The sequence below is a fragment of the Cherax quadricarinatus genome, chromosome 65, assembly GCF_038502225.1.
Source record: "Cherax quadricarinatus isolate ZL_2023a chromosome 65, ASM3850222v1, whole genome shotgun sequence".
NCBI classification, from domain to species: Eukaryota; Metazoa; Arthropoda; class Malacostraca; order Decapoda; family Parastacidae; genus Cherax; species Cherax quadricarinatus.
This window is the reverse complement of record NC_091356.1, coordinates 18846769-18863875: the sequence shown is the minus strand read 5'-3', so window position 1 is coordinate 18863875 and position 17107 is coordinate 18846769. Positions and strand designations below refer to the sequence as shown.

At 45.8% G+C, this 17107-nt stretch overlaps 1 protein-coding gene across 1 annotated transcript in view; it reads right to left on the bottom strand.

Annotated features, from left to right (window-relative positions):
* Positions 1–17107, bottom strand: part of LOC128700571 (putative neural-cadherin 2) — a 271817-nt gene that overhangs the window by 28773 nt on the left and 225937 nt on the right. Inside the window, exons 17-18 of the mRNA XM_070098997.1 lie at positions 15472–15747; positions 9598–9698 (exon numbers count right to left, since the gene is read on the bottom strand). Of these exons, the coding sequence (XP_069955098.1) occupies positions 9598–9698; positions 15472–15747 (377 nt within the window). The remainder of the gene's footprint in view (positions 1–9597; positions 9699–15471; positions 15748–17107) is intronic.

Genomic DNA, 17107 nt, shown 5'->3' with positions numbered 1-17107 from the left:
CTGATGATGTCTTCCTTCCTGATGATGTCTTCCTCCCTGATGATGTCTTCCTTCCTGATGATGTCTTCCTCCCTGATGATGTCTTCCTACCTGGCGATGTCTTCCTCCCTTATGATGTCTTCCTCCCTGATGATGTCTTCCTTCCTGATGATGTCTTCCTCCCTTATGATGTCTTCGTCCCTGATGATGTCTTCCTCCCTGGCGATGTCGTCCTCCCTGATGATGTCTTCCTCCTTGATGATGTCTTCCTACCTGGCGATATCTTCCTCTCTGATGATGTCTTCGTCCCTGATGATGTCTTCCTCCCTGGCGATGTCGTCCTCCCTGATGATATCTTCCTGGCGATGTCTTCCTCCCTGATGATGTCTTCCTCCCTGGCGATGTCTTCCTCCGTGATGATGTCTTCCTTCCTGGCGACGTCTTCCTCCCTGATGATGTCTTCCTACCTGGCGATGTCTTCCTTCCTGGCGATGTCTACCTCCCTGATGATGTCTTCCTACCTGGCGATGTCTTCCTCCCTGATGATGTCTTCCTTCCTGGCGATGTCTTCCTCCCTGATGATGTCTTCCTACCTGATGATGTCTTCCTCCCTGATGATGTCTTCCTCCCTGATGATGTCTTCCTCCCTGATGATGTCTTCCTTCCTGGCGATGTCTTCCTCCCTGATGATGTCTTCCTACCTGGCGATGTCTTCCTCCCTGATGATGTCTTCCTCCCTGGCGATGTCTTCCTCCCTGATGATGTCTTCCTACCTGGCGATGTCTTCTTCTCTGATGATGTCTTCCTCCCTGGCGATGTCTTCCTCCTTGATGATGTCTTCCTACCTGGCGATGTCTTCCTGATGATGTCTTCCTCCCTGGCGATGTCTTTCTCTCAGGCGATGTCTTCCTCTCTGGCGATGTCTCCCTTCCTGACGATGTCTTCCTTCTTGGCGATGTCTTCCTCCCTGACGATGACTTACTCCCTGATGATGTCTTCCTCCCTGGCGATGTTTTCCTCCCTGACGATGTCTTCCTTCCTGGGGATGTCTTCCCCCCTGACGATGTCTTCCTCCCTGACGATGTCTTCCTCTCTGGCGATGTTTTCCTCCCTGACGATGTCTTCCTCCCTGACGATGTCTTCCTCCCTGACGATGACTTACTCCCTGATGATGTCTTCCTCCCTGGCGATGTTTTCCTCCCTGACGATGTCGTCCTCGCTGACGATGTCTTCCTCCCTGACGATGTCTTCCTTCCTGACGATATCTTCCTTCCTGAAGATGTCTTCCTCCCTGGCGATGTCTTCCTCCCTGACGATGTCTTCCTCCCTGACGATGTCTTCCTCCCTGACAATGTCTTCCTCTCTGACGATGTCTTCCTCCCTGACGATGTCTTCCTGACGATGTCTTCCTCCCTGACGATGTCTTACTCCCTGATGATGTCTTCCTCCCTGGCGATGTCTTCCTCCCTGACGATGTCTTCCTCCCTGACAATGTCTTCCTCTCTGACGATGTCTTCCTCCCTGGCGATGTCTTCCTCCCTGACGATGTCTTCCTTCCTGGCGATGTCTTCCTCCCTGGCGATGTTTTCCTCCCCGACGATGTCTTCCTCCCTGACGATGTCTTCCTCCCTGGCGATGTCTTCCTCCCTAACGATGTTTTCCTCCCTGGCGATGTCTTCCCCCCTGACGATGTCTTCCCCTCTGACGATGTCTTCCTTCCAAGCGATGTCTTCCTCCATGGCGATGTCTTCCTCCCTGACGATGTCTTCCTCCCTGACGATGTCTTCCTCCCTGACGATGTCTTCCTTCTTGACGATGTCTTCCTCCCTGGCGATGTCTTCCTCCCTGACGATGTCTTCCTCCCTGGCGATATCTTCCTCCCTGACGATGTCTTCCTCCCTGACAATGTCTTCCTCCCTGACGATGTCTTCCTCCCTGACGATGTCTTCCTTCCTGACGATGTCTTCCTCCCTGACGATGTCTTCCTCCCTGACGATGTCTTCCTCCCTGACGATGTCTTCCTCCCTGGCGATGTCTTCCTCCCTGACGATGTCTTCCTCCCTGACGATGTCTTCCTCCCTGACGATGTCTTCCTTCCTGACGATGTCTTCCTCCCTGGTGATGAATTTGATGTCAATGTAGTTGACTAAATGGTTGTTGAAGTCTCGGTGTGAAACACAATCATTCAACTTGACTATTGTTGCTCTTCGTGAAATACGTGTTTGGAGGTCATTGGATGTCTCGTTCACGTATGATTGGTTGCAGTCGTTGCAAGGGATTATGTATTCCACTTAAGAGGTATTGAACCTTGTGATGTTTCTTGTTGGTGATGTCCTTGATGGTGGTGGATGTGGAGATGGATTGCTTCGGCAACATTGACATCGGCAATATTGACATCTGCAACATTGACATCGGCAACATGCGAATCTGCAGTAGTGAATTTCTTGAGTAAGAATGTTTTTTCATCAAACAAATATATTTTAAATGACTCACGAAATCGTAATGACACGATTGCAGACAAACCACGCCACGGGCGGGGCTTGAACCCGCGGTTCATGAGTCATATAACTTCAGACCGACGCATTAGCCACTTCGTTAGGAACTGCAGACACCGTGGATGTAACATCTTCCTCTCGCCCAGACAAGATAGCACCGAGAGGACTGTCCTCCCCGTTATCAACGAACACCAGTTCAATTAATCACCAGATAAACAGTGTGGCAAATGTCAGGGTTATACTAACGTCATGTTATATTAACATCCTCCGTTTTCGAGAAGTGATGTTAACTCCGAGTTTAGTGGCTGTGAGATGCTTGTAGCCACAAGTGTCTGAGGAAATGTACAAAACCTCTATGATACCTCATGGGCAATATTTGTGTCACATTCTTTCAATTTTAAGTGTTATCTTGCCAGAATGTCCTGTCACCGATGAGGCCCTTGAGTTAGTAGACAGAGAGACGATTCTGCAACATGTGTAATACGTGTTAGGTTGGGTGGGAGGCTGGCTCTGTCTCTCTCTCGCTCTCAGATAGAGCCGCTCGTGAACCTGATTCTTAGCTAGACGAACAGATACTACACATGCTGCAGCATCGTCACAGCTGCAAAAATGGAAAGCTAAACTGTGGCCGAAATGCTTATATTCGTTGCTACAGTCATACTTTTGCCTCATATCTATAAGCACAGTAGTGGTTCATTAGACAGGAGAGGTGTGACTGTGAATGGTGGTGGTGGTAGGTTGTTGGGTAATATACTTCTTCTGTTAGATGGGCGCATCTAACAACATTAGTAGGAACTGAAAATAATTTATATACATTTTTAGACAATAGTATGTGACCGGGACAGGTGGACATGTTCACCTGTCATTGTGATTGTGACTTTGATTAGTATTTCCCTACCTAATATTTGTGTCAGAACAGTGAATCGCTACGAAGTCACAAGACCTTCTATAAATTGCATTTACAAGAAGAAACAACTACGTAAATTAAAATAAAACAAAAAAGGTATATCTGCAACATTTCTGCAAGTGGCAGAACTCCATGTTGCAGTCAGGTCAGCATCCAACAACAACTTCCCCGCCTTATATCTCGCTAAGTACAGATCTTAAAAATTTTGTTGGTCTTATTGCACACAGAAAATTAACCTCAGTTTTTTCTTAAATATTGGAAGCGCTAGCGGAGACGTGTTGATCAATGGTTGACAGCTAAAGTGTCAAAGACCGTCAATAAGTGTGTCAGGCAGGACGACCTCTTGTGAATCCGTGTTGAGAATTATTAATCAAATAATCAGTAATAAGGTGACTTCTTAAAATATCGGCTATAATTGATTCTAATACTTTGCCTACTATTGACGTCAGGCTTATTGAGCAGTAATTTGATAGAATTTACTTGTCCCCAGATTTAAAGGAAGGAATTATCTTGGCCATCCGGCACAACACCAGTTTAGGTGATGAGTTAATCAGGATGAATTGGTTCCCAATAATCTTGAAAACAGTTCATCAGGATCTGGGAACTTAAGTTGTTTTAGTTTGTGTATATGATAATGATGTTCCTTATGGCTGAAATATTCCTTAGTTTTTTTTTCTAGGACCTGAATAATTAATAATTGCTGAGATGTCATTTATGTCCTTTACAGTGAAGACTCACAGAAAAATAAGTGTTAAAAAGATATTCATTAGAGGATGTGTGTCAGAACTGAGGAACTGAGTTTAGAAGGTAGAGGATGTGTGTCAGAACTGAGGAACTGAGTTTAGAAGGTAGAGGATGTGTGTCAGAACTAAGGAACTGAGTTTAGAAGGTAGAGTATGTGTGTCAGAACTGAGGAACTGAGTTTAGAAGGTAGAGGATGTGTGTCAGAACTGAGGAACTGAGTTTAGAAGGTAGAGGATGTGTGTCAGAACTGAGGAACTGAGTTTAGAAGGTAGAGGATGTGTGTCAGAACTGAGGAACTGAGTTTAGAAGGTAGAGGATGTGTGTCAGAACTAAGGAACTGAGTTTAGAAGGTAGAGTATGTGTGTCAGAACTGAGGAACTGAGTTTAGAACGTAGAGTATGTGTGTCAGAACTGAGGAACTGTGTTTAGAAGGTAGAGGATGTGTGTCAGAAGTGAGGAACTGTGTTTAGAAGGTAGAGGATGTGTGTCAGAACTGAGGAACTGAGTTTAGAAGGTAGAGGATGTGTGTCAGAACTGAGGAACTGAGTTTAGAAGGTAGAGGATGTGTGTCAGAACTGAGGAACTGAGTTTAGAAGGTAGAGGATGTGTGTCAGAACTGAGGGACTGAGTTTAGAAGGTAGAGGATGTGTGTCAGAACTAAGGAACTGAGTTTAGAAGGTAGAGTATGTGTGTCAGAACTGAGGAACTGAGTTTAGAAGGTAGAGAATGTGTGTCAGAACTGAGGAACTGAGTTTAGAACGTAGAGTATGTGTGTCAGAACTGAGGAACTGTGTTTAGAAGGTAGAGGATGTGTGTCAGAAGTGAGGAACTGTGTTTAGAAGGTAGAGGATGTGTGTCAGAACTGAGGAACTGTGTTTAGAAGGTAGAGGATGTGTGTCAGAACTGAGGAACTGAGTTTAGAAGGTAGAGGATGTGTGTCAGAACTGAGGAACTGTGTTTAGAAGGTAGAGGATGTGTGTCAGAACTGAGGAACTGCGTTTAGAAGGTAGAGGATGTGTGTCAGAACTGAGGAACTGAGTTTAGAAGGTAGAGGATGTGTGTCAGAACTGAGGAACTGTGTTTAGAAGGTAGAGGATGTGTGTCAGAACTGAGGAACTGTGTTTAGAAGGTAGAGGATGTGTGTCAGAATTGAGGAACTGAGTTTAGAAGGTAGAGGATGTGTGTCAGAACTGAGGAACTGTGTTTAGAAGGTAGAGGATGTGTGTCAGAACTGAGGAACTGTGTTTAGAAGGTAGAGGATGTGTGTCAGAACTGAGGAACTGAGTTTAGAAGGTAGAGGATGTGTGTCAGAACTGAGGAACTGAGTTTAGAAGGTAGAGGATGTGTGTCAGAACTGAGGGACTGAGTTTAGAAGGTAGAGGATGTGTGTCAGAACTAAGGAACTGAGTTTAGAAGGTAGAGTATGTGTGTCAGAACTGAGGAACTGAGTTTAGAAGGTAGAGAATGTGTGTCAGAACTGAGGAACTGAGTTTAGAACGTAGAGTATGTGTGTCAGAACTGAGGAACTGTGTTTAGAAGGTAGAGGATGTGTGTCAGAACTGAGGAACTGTGTTTAGAAGGTAGAGGATGTGTGTCAGAACTGAGGAACTGAGTTTAGAAGGTAGAGGATGTGTGTCAGAACTGAGGAACTGTGTTTAGAAGGTAGAGGATGTGTGTCAGAACTGAGGAACTGCGTTTAGAAGGTAGAGGATGTGTGTCAGAACTGAGGAACTGAGTTTAGAAGGTAGAGGATGTGTGTCAGAACTGAGGAACTGTGTTTAGAAGGTAGAGGATGTGTGTCAGAACTGAGGAACTGTGTTTAGAAGGTAGAGGATGTGTGTCAGAATTGAGGAACTGAGTTTAGAAGGTAGAGGATGTGTGTCAGAACTGAGGAACTGTGTTTAGAAGGTAGAGGATGTGTGTCAGAACTGAGGAACTGTGTTTAGAAGGTAGAGGATGTGTGTCAGAACTGAGGAACTGTGTTTAGAAGGTAGAGGATGTGTGTCAGAACTAAGGAACTGAGTTTAGAAGGTAGAGTATGTGTGTCAGAACTGAGGAACTGAGTTTAGAAGGTAGAGGATGTGTGTCAGAACTGAGGAACTGAGTTTAGAAGGTAGAGTATGTGTGTCAGAACTGAGGAACTGAGTTTAGAAGGTAGAGTATGTGTGTCAGAACTGAGGAACTGAGTTTAGAAGGTAGAGTATGTGTGTCAGAACTGAGGAACTGTGTTTAGAAGGTAGAGGATGTGTGTCAGAAGTGAGGAACTGTGTTTAGAAGGTAGAGGATGTGTGTCAGAACTGAGGAACTGTGTTTAGAAGGTAGAGGATGTGTGTCAGAACCGAGGAACTGAGTTTAGAAGGTAAAGGATGTGTGTCAGAACTGAGGAACTGTGTTTAGAAGGTAGAGGATGTGTGTCAGAACTCAGAAACTGAGTTTAGAAGGTAGAGGATGTGTGTCAGAACTGAGGAACTGTGTTTAGAAGGTAGAGGATGTGTGTCAGAACTGAGGAACTGTGTTTAGAAGGTAGAGGATGTGTGTCAGAACTGAGGAACTGAGTTTAGAAGGTAGGGGATGTGTGTCAGAACTGAGGAACTGTGTTTAGAAGGTAGAGGATGTGTGTCAGAACTGAGGAACTGTGTTTAGAAGGTAGAGGATATGTGTCAGAACTGAGGAACTGTGTTTAGAAGGTAGAGGATGTGTGTCAGAACTAAGGAACTGAGTTTAGAAGGTAGAGGATGTGTGTCAGAACTAAGGAACTGAGTTTAGAAGGTAGAGGATGTGTGTCAGAACTAAGGAACTGTGTTTAGAAGGTAGAGGATGTGTGTCAGAACTGAGGAACTGTGTTTAGAAGGTAGAGGATGTGTGTCAGAACTGAGGAACTGTGTTTAGAAGGTAGAGGATGTGTGTCAGAACTAAGGAACTGAGTTTAGAAGGTAGAGGATGTGTGTCAGAACTAAGGAACTGAGTTTAGAAGGTAGAGTATGTGTGTCAGAACTAAGGAACTGAGTTTAGAAGGTAGAGTATGTGTGTCAGAACTAAGGAACCGAGTTTAGAAGGTAGAGTATGTGTGTCAGAACTAAGGAACCGAGTTTAGAAGGTAGAGGATGTGTGTCAGAACTGAGGAACTGAGTTTAGAAGGTAGAGGATGTGTGTCAGAACTAAGGAACTGAGTTTAGAAGGTAGAGGATGTGTGTCAGAACTGAGGAACTGAGTTTAGAAGGTAGAGGATGTGTGTCAGAACTAAGGAACTGAGTTTAGAAGGTAGAGGATGTGTGTCAGAACTGAGGAACTGAGTTTAGAAGGTAGAGGATGTGTGTCAGAACTGAGGAACTGAGTTTAGAAGGTAGAGGATGTGTGTCAGAACTAAGGAACTGAGTTTAGAAGGTAGAGTATGTGTGTCAGAACTAAGGAACTGAGTTTAGAAGGTAGAGGATGTGTGTCAGAACTGAGGAACTGAGTTTAGAAGGTAGAGGATGTGTGTCAGAACTGAGGAACTGAGTTTAGAAGGTAGAGGATGTGTGTCAGAACTGAGGAACTGAGTTTAGAAGGTAGAGGATGTGTGTCAGAACTGAGGAACTGAGTTTAGAAGGTAGAGGATGTGTGTCAGAACTGAGGAACTGAGTTTAGAAGGTAGAGGATGTGTGTCAGAACTGAGGAACTGAGTTTAGAAGGTAGAGGATGTGTGTCAGAACTGAGGAACTGAGTTTAGAAGGTAGAGGGTGTGTGTCAGAACTGAGGAACTGAGTTTAGAAGGTAGAGGATGTGTGTCAGAACTGAGGAACTGAGTTTAGAAGGTAGAGGATGTGTGTCAGAACTGAGGAACTGAGTTTAGAAGGTAGAGGATGTGTGTCAGAACTGAGGAACTGTGTTTAGAAGGTAATACACTGCTTGCTGAGTGACCTTCCATGTCCCGTGTGACTGACAGCCCTCCATGTTGTGTATGGCCTCCAGTGTGATTGACAGTCCACCATGTTGTCTATGACCTCCCGTGTGATTGACAGTCCTCCATGTTGTCTATTACCTCCCGTGTGATTGACAGTCCTCCATGTTGTCTATTACCTCCCGTGTGATTGACAGCCCTCCATGTTGTCTATGACCTCCCGTGTGATTGACAGTCCTCCATGTTGTCTATTACCTCCCATGTGATTGACAGCCCTCCATGTTGTCTATGACCTCCCGTGTGACTGACAGTCCTCCATGTTGTTTATGACCTCCCGTGTGACTGACAGTCCTCCATGTTGTTTATGACCTCCCGTGTGATTGACAGCTCTGCATGTTGTCTATGACCTCCCGTGTGACTGACAGTCCTCCATGTTGTTTATGACCTCCCGTGTGACTGACAGTCCTCCATGTTGTTTATGACCTCCCGTGTGATTGACAGCCCTCCATGTTGTCTATGACCTCCCGTGTGACTGACAGTCCTCCATGTTGTTTATGACCTCCCGTGTGATTGACAGCCCTCCATGTTGTCTATGACCTCCCGTGTGACTGACAGTCCTCCATGTTGTTTATGACCTCCCGTGTGACTGACAGTCCTCCATGTTGTTTATGACCTCCCGTGTGATTGACAGCCCTCCATGTTGTCTATGACCTCCCGTGTGACTGACAGTCCTCCATGTTGTTTATGACCTCCCGTGTGATTGACAGCCCTCCATGTTGTCTATGACCTCCCGTGTGACTGACAGTCCTCCATGTTGTTTATGACCTCCCGTGTGACTGACAGTCCTCCATGTTGTTTATGACCTCCCGTGTGATTGACAGCCCTCCATGTTGTCTATGACCTCCCGTGTGACTGACAGTCCTCCATGTTGTTTATGACCTCCCGTGTGATTGACAGCCCTCCATGTTGTCTATGACCTCCCGTGTGACTGACAGTCCTCCATGTTGTTTATGACCTCCCGTGTGATTGACAGCCCTCCATGTTGTCTATGACCTCCCGTGGGACTGACAGTCCTCCATGTTGTTTATGACCTCCCGTGTGACTGACAGTCCTCTATGTTGTTTATGACCTCCCGTGTGATTGACAGCCCTCCATGTTGTCTATGACCTCCCGTGTGACTGACAGTCCTCCATGTTGTTTATGACCTCCCGTGTGATTGACAGCCCTCCATGTTGTCTATGACCTCCCGTGTGACTGACAGTCCTCCATGTTGTCTATGACCTCCCGTGTGACTGACAGTCCTCCATGTTGTTTATGACCTCCCGTGTGACTGACAGCCCTCCATGTTGTCTATGAGCTCCCGTGTGACTGACAGCCCTCTATGTTGTCTATGACCTCCCGTGTGATTGACAGCCCTCCATGTTGTCTATGACCTCCCGTGTGATTGACAGCCCTCCATGTTGTCTATGAGCTCCCACACGTGATTGATTTACTACCTCCCACATGACCTTAGACCGCCCATATATTGCATGACCTCTAACGTGGCCCCTGACCTTCCACTTGACCTTATTAGGACCAAACATGAAACATACCTGCCATGAATGCCGCAGTGAAGGCCGGCAGAGTGGCAGTTAGTGGCAGGACAGCCAGTAGAACTTCGTCTGCTTACACGGTCACTACCCAGGTCCACCAGCTGCTGGGACAGTGACTGTGACTCAGTGAGAGTGGCAGTTAGTGAGGCAGGGAGAGTGACAGTGACTCAGTGAGTGGCAGTTAGTGAGGCAGGGAGAGTGACAGTGACTCAGGCAGGGAGAGTGACAGTGACTCAGTGAGTGGCAGTTAGTGAGGCAGGGAGAGTGACAGTGACTCAGTGAGTGGCAGTTAGTGAGGCAGGAAGAGTGACAGTGACTCAGTGAGTGGCAGTTAGTGAGGCAGGGAGAGTGACAGTGGCTCAGTGAGAGTGGCAGTTAGTGAGGCAGGGAGAGTGACAGTGGCTCAGTGAGAGTGGCAGTTAGTGAGGCAGGGAGAGTGACAGTGACTCAGTGAGAGTGGCAGTTAGTGAGGCAGGGAGAGTGACAGTGGCTCAGTGAGAGTGGCAGTTAGTGAGGCAGGGAGAGTGACAGTGGCTCAGTGAGAGTGGCAGTTAGTGAGGCAGGGAGAGTGACAGTGACTCAGTGAGAGTGGCAGTTAGTGAGGCAGGGAGAGTGACAGTGGCTCAGTGAGAGTGGCAGTTAGTGAGGCAGGGAGAGTGACAGTGGCTCAGTGAGAGTGGCAGTTAGTGAGGCAGGGAGAGTGACAGTGGCTCAGTGAGAGTGGCAGTTAGTGAGGCAGGGAGAGTGACAGTGGCTCAGTGAGAGTGGCAGTTAGTGAGGCAGGGAGAGTGACAGTGGCTCAGTGAGAGTGGCAGTTAGTGAGGCAGGGAGAGTGACAGTGGCTCAGTGAGAGTGGCAGTTAGTGAGGCAGGGAGAGTGACAGTGGCTCAGTGAGAGTGGCAGTTAGTGAGGCAGGAAGAGTGACAGTGACTCAGTGAGAGTGGCAGTTAGTGAGGCAGGGAGAGTAGCAAAGAGTGAGGCAGGGTGAGTAGTGCAGAAAAAATCAGGGAGAGTAACGAAGACAGGGGCAGGAAGAGTAGCACAGAGAGAACAGCAGGAAGAACAGCAGGAAGAACAGCAGGGAGAACAGCAGGGAGAACAGCAGGGAGAAAATCACGGAGAACAGCAGGGAGAACAGCACGGAGAACAGCAGGGAGAACAGCAGGGAGAACAGCAGGGAGAACAGGGAGAACAGCAGAAAGAACAACAGGGAGAACAGCAGGAAGAATAACAGGGAGAACAGCACGGAGAACAGCAGGGAGAACAGCAGGGAGAACAGCTGAGAGAACAGAAGGGAGAACAGCAGGGAGAACAGAAGGGAGAACAGCAGGGAGAACAGCAAGGAGAACAACAGGGAGAACAGCAGGAAGAGCAAAAGGGAGAACAGCAGGGAGAACAGCAGGGAGAACAGCACGGAGAACAGCAGGGAGAACAGCAGGGAGAACAGCAGGGAGAACAGCAGGGAGAACAGCAGGGAGAACAGGAAGGAGAACAGCAGGGAGAACAGGAGGGAGAACAGCATGGAGAACAGGAGGGAGAACAGCAGGGAGAACAGCAGGGAGAACAGGAGGGAGAACAGCAAGGAGAACAGGAGGGAGAACAGGAGGGAGAACAGGAGGGAGAACAGGAGGGAGAACAGGAGGGAGAACAGGAGGGAGAACAGGAGGGAGAACAGCAGGGAGAATAGGAGGGAGAACAGCAGGGAGAACAGCAGGAAGAACAGCAGGGAGAACAGGAGGGAGAACAGGAGGGAGAACAGGAGGGAGAACAGGAGGGAGAACAGCAGGGAGAACAGGAGGGAGAACAGGAGGGAGAACAGCAGGGAGAACAGCAGGGAGAACAGCAGGGAGAACAGCAGGGAGAACAGCAGGGAGAACAGCAGGGAGAACAGCAGGGAGAACAGCAGGGAGAACAGCAGGGAGAACAGCAGGGAGAACAACAGGGAGAACAGCAGGGAGAACAGCAGGGAGAACAGCAGGGAGAACAGCAGGGAGAACAGGAGGGAGAACAGGAGGGAGAACAGGAGGGAGAACAGCAGGGAGAACAGCAGGGAGAACAGCAGGGAGAACAGCAGGGAAAACAGCAGGGAGAACAGCAGGGAGAGGTGAAGAATGACATGACCGACGCAAGATAATTATATTCTTCCAAATAAACATTTAAAACAGACAAGTTATTCTTATCATGAGAACATCAGTGATGTGTCAACATCAGTGATGTGTACAATGTGTCACTGATGTGTCAACATCAGTGATGTGTACAATGTGTCACTGATGTGTCAACATCAGTGATGTGTACAATGTGTCACTGATGTGTCAACATCAGTGATGTGTACAATGTGTCACTGATGTGTCAACATCAGTGATGTATACAATGTGTCACTGATGTGTCAACATCAGTGATGTATACAATGTGTCACTGATGTGTCAACATCAGTGATGTATACAATGTGTCACTGATGTGTCAACATCACTGATGTGTACAATGTGTCACTGATGTGTCAACATCACTGATGTGTACAATGTGTCACTGATGTGTCAACATCAGTGATGTATACAATGTGTCACTGATGTGTCAACATCAGTGATGTATACAATGTGTCACTGATGTGTCAACATCACTGATGTGTACAATGTGTCACTGATGTGTCAACATCACTGATGTGTACAATGTGTCACTGATGTGTCAACATCACTGATGTGTACAATGTGTCACTGATGTGTCAACATCACTGATGTGTACAATGTGTCACTGATGTGTCAACATCAGTGATGTATACAATGTGTCACTGATGTGTCAACATCACTGATGTGTACAATGTGTCACTGATGTGTCAACATCACTGATGTGTACAATGTGTCACTGATGTGTCAACATCACTGATGTGTACACTGTGTCACTGATGTGTCAACATCAGTGATGTATACAATGTGTCACTGATGTGTCAACATCAGTGATGTATACAATGTGTCACTGATGTGTCAATATAAGTGATGGGTACAATGTGTCACTGATGTGTCAATATAAGTGATGGGTACAATGTGTCACTGATGTGTCAACATCAGTGATGTATACAATGTGTCACTGATGTGTCAATATAAGTGATGGGTACAATGTGTCACTGATGTGTCAATATAAGTGATGGGTACAATGTGTCACTGATGTGTCAATATAAGTGATGGGTACAATGTGTCACTGATGTGTCAATATAAGTGATGGGTACAATGTGTCACTGATGTGTCAATATAAGTGATGGGTACAATGTGTCACTGATGTGTCAATATAAGTGATGGGTACAATGTGTCACTGATGTGTCAATATAAGTGATGGGTACAATGTGTCACTGATGTGTCAATATAAGTGATGGGTACAATGTGTCACTGATGTGTCAATATAAGTGATGGGTACAATGTGTCACTGATGTGTCAATATAAGTGATGGGTACAATGTGTCACTGATGTGTCAATATAAGTGATGGGTACAATGTGTCACTGATGTGTCAATATAAGTGATGGGTACAATGTGTCACTGATGTGTCAATATAAGTGATTGTCAGCATAGTTGCTGATCCCTGTATTCCCAGTATTATATAGCATAGCATATTAGTATCATCCCTGTGCTTTAGACACGAGATCCCTCGTAGGCCTGTGGCTTTGTGTGACGTCACGGGATACAGATGTGTGGGCTCATGCCCCTGTCCCGGCCTCACTCGGCGGCAGACGATCCAGGCGTAGACAGGCAAGGCAGTGGGCTCTATCCCTCACCATCTCAGTCTGACAATATATTTACCATCCTACAAGTGTGTCTACTTTCAACCTACGATATCTCAATTTAAGAACCCTTTACGATATGATGGGTACAATGTGTCACTGATGTGTCAACATCAGTGATGTGTACAATGTGTCACTGATGTGTCAACATCAGTGATGTGTACAATGTGTCACTGGTGTGTAACATCAGTGTTGTGTACAATGTGTCACTGGTGTGTAACATCAGTGTTGTGTACAATGTGTCACTGGTGTGTAACATCAGTGTTGTGTACAATGTGTCACTGGTGTGTCAACATCAGTGTTGTGTACAATGTGTCACTGGTGTGTAACATCAGTGTTGTGTACAATGTGTCACTGGTGTGTAACATCAGTGTTGTGTACAATGTGTCACTGCTGTGTAACATCAGTGTTGTGTACAATGTGTCACTGGTGTGTCAACATCAGGGTTGTGTACAATGTGTCACTGCTGTGTAACATCAGTGTTGTGTACAATGTGTCACTGGTGTGTCAACATCAGGGTTGTGTACAATGTGTCACTGGTGTGTAACATCAGTGTTGTGTACAATGTGTCACTGATGTGTAACATCAGTGTTGTGTACAATGTGTCACTGGTGTGTAACATCAGTGTTGTGTACAATGTGTCACTGGTGTGTAACATCAGTGTTGTGTACAATGTGTCACTGGTGTGTAACATCAGTGTTGTGTACAATGTGTCACTGCTGTGTAACATCAGTGTTGTGTACAATGTGTCACTGGTGTGTCAACATCAGGGTTGTGTACAATGTGTCACTGGTGTGTAACATAAGTGTTGTGTACAATGTGTCACTGGTGTGTAACATCAGTGTTGTGTACAATGTGTCACTGGTGTGTCAACATCAGGGTTGTGTACAATGTGTCACTGGTGTGTAACATCAGGGTTGTGTACAATGTGTCACTGCTGTGTAACATCAGTGTTGTGTACAATGTGTCACTGGTGTGTCAACATCAGGGTTGTATACAATGTGTCACTGGTGTGTAACATCAGTAAGTATCCAGGGTGAACAAACTGATCAGATGTGAACATGTAAATAGTTCATTACCTTTGTAACTTGTTCAGCTATCAGAACTTTGTGGTCCAGTCCCTGGACCCATTATGTACCTCTGTAATGTTAAGGTACAGTCCCTGGACCCATTATGTACCTCTGTAATGTTAAGGTACAGTCCCTGGACCCATTATGTACCTCTGTAATGTTAAGGTACAGTCGCTGGACCCATTATGTACCTCTGTAATGTTAAGGTACAGTCGCTGGACCCATTATGTACCTCTGTAATGTTAAGGTACAGTCGCTGGACCCATTATGTATCTCTGTAATGTTGAGGTACAGTCCCTGGACCCATTATGTACCTCTGTAATGTTAAGGTACAGTCCCTGGACCCATTATGTACCTCTGTAATGTTAAGGTACAGTCGCTGGACCCATTATGTACCTCTGTAATGTTGAGGTACAGTCTCTGGACCCATTATGTATCTCTGTAATGTTGAGGTACAGTCCCTGGACCCATTATGTACCTCTGTAATGTTGAGGTACAGTTCCTGGACCAATTATATACCTCTGTAATGTTGAGGTACAGTCCTTAAACGCATTATGTACCTCTGTAATGTTGAGGTACAGTCCCTAAACGCATTATGTACCTCTGTAATGTTGAGGTACAGTCCCTGGACCCATTATGTACCTCTGTAATGTTGAGGTAAAGTATCTGGACCCATTATGTACCTCTGTAATGTTGAGGTACAGTCCCTGGACCCATTATGTACCTCTGTAATGTTGAGCTACAGTCCCTGGACCCATTATGTACCTCTGTAATGTTCAGGTACAGTCCCTGGACCAATTGTGTACCTCTGTAATGTTGAGGTACAGTCCCTGGACCCATTATGTACCTCTGTAATGTTGAGGTACAGTCCCTGGACCCATTATATACCTCTGTAATGTTGAGGTACAGCCCCTGGATCTATTACGTACCTCTGTAAACTTTTGACCATCGACCACAGGATAAGTATGAGGTGCATGATAATGATATTAAATTAACTTACTAAAATGAGACAAGAATAACAGGAAAATAAACCTCACCTCACCATTAATTCTCAAGTTTCTTATACATCCCTTGAACGGCAGCGGGTGTAGTGGTGCCGGCCACCCGTATGACGTGTGGGAGGGAGGTGGGTGCGCTAGTCCGCCCACCTGTAGGGGCTGATTTGTGTTAAGGACTCGGGCGGTCCTAGGCAGTCTGGCAGCGCCTCGGCAGGTGTGGGCGTCTGGTAGCAGGGTATGATTAGGGCTTGAGGGCGGGGTGAGCTGGGTGTCAAGGCTGCCACCAGAACACAAGTCCACTATCATCTCGACCAACTGTGGGCAGCATAATGTGTTGTTGGTTCAGCTGGACACACCAGTACCCACTAAGCACTGGCTCTTAAGAGAACATTAATCACGTATAGATGGACATGCTAATGTACAGTGGCTATATAAAGACATAAGAATCAAATTATACAATATACAAACCTTGATGAATAAGACACATGTACTGCAGATATATGATATTCGATATTATATACTATCAGTAACATGATGATTAAGACGTATCCCCAACACTCGGGAATCTTTATTGCCGATACGTTTCTCCTGCACAGAAAAAGATTCTTCAGTCGAATATAGGGAGCAGTAAAGATTGTTTTACGTGATCAGTTCGTCAATCTGTGGGAGGTAGTCAGTCCCACAAGTCTATAGCACAGGCAAACGGCCAGGCTTTATATACCATTTTGTTGGCTGACACAGCAGCACTATATTGTCTTGCTACAGGGATATCTTTCACAACGCCTTTGCTAAACAATCGTTTATCATAACCTACTTCCACTTGTGGACCACACTCACCTATGATGTCAACTCCAGCTGCTTCATCTCACTTCTACTTAAGTACATAAAGTCTAGCAGCATGCCTATGCTTGAGAGAATAAACTCCTCCTCCTCCTCCTCCTCCTGCTGGTGACGGACTGATCATTTCTACTGTTTCCAGTGTTATGTTTTAGTAATAAAAATATCCAAATGTTCCACATGTGTCTCATTCACTTAATATTTCGACAACTATGTACAACTTGGAATGGGTCATTCCAAGTAAGTGAAGTCCTGGACTTTTGCACCTACCAGCTGTCCTCAGCCTGTATGATGTTACTTTATGCCACCAAGCACTCTGCTGCTGGCTCTGTTTCTACGACTGAAGACACTCCATTCAGGCGGTAATCTTCGCCTATCATCACTTCACCTCTCTCTTCTTACCTGAGAGTTAGTTATGATTTAGGCTTGTGGGACTGACTGTCTCTTACGGAGGTTGACAGACTCATCACGTCAAAACTACTCCTACTGTTACAAGAATTCCGCTTCCTGTACTCATCTGAAGAAACCTATTACACAGGTGAAACCTTTCGGTAATAAAGATACTCAGGTGTTACTTATGTGCTTCATTCTTCAACTAGTCAGTATTGTATACCATCCATAATATGATACTTTGTGTTTTATTTACATACGGTTGGTACAGAGAACACCTATCACTGGGTGATGAGGACAACTATCAGTATGACACTTTATTCCCTATGGAGAAATACGATCGAATAGAAATGGTCCGAAATGGATGAACAGGAGTTCCAATCATCTTACAGAGGAGAAGTAAGGAATTTATAGGTGTGTCAAAAGAAATGAGGGTCATTTCATGAAT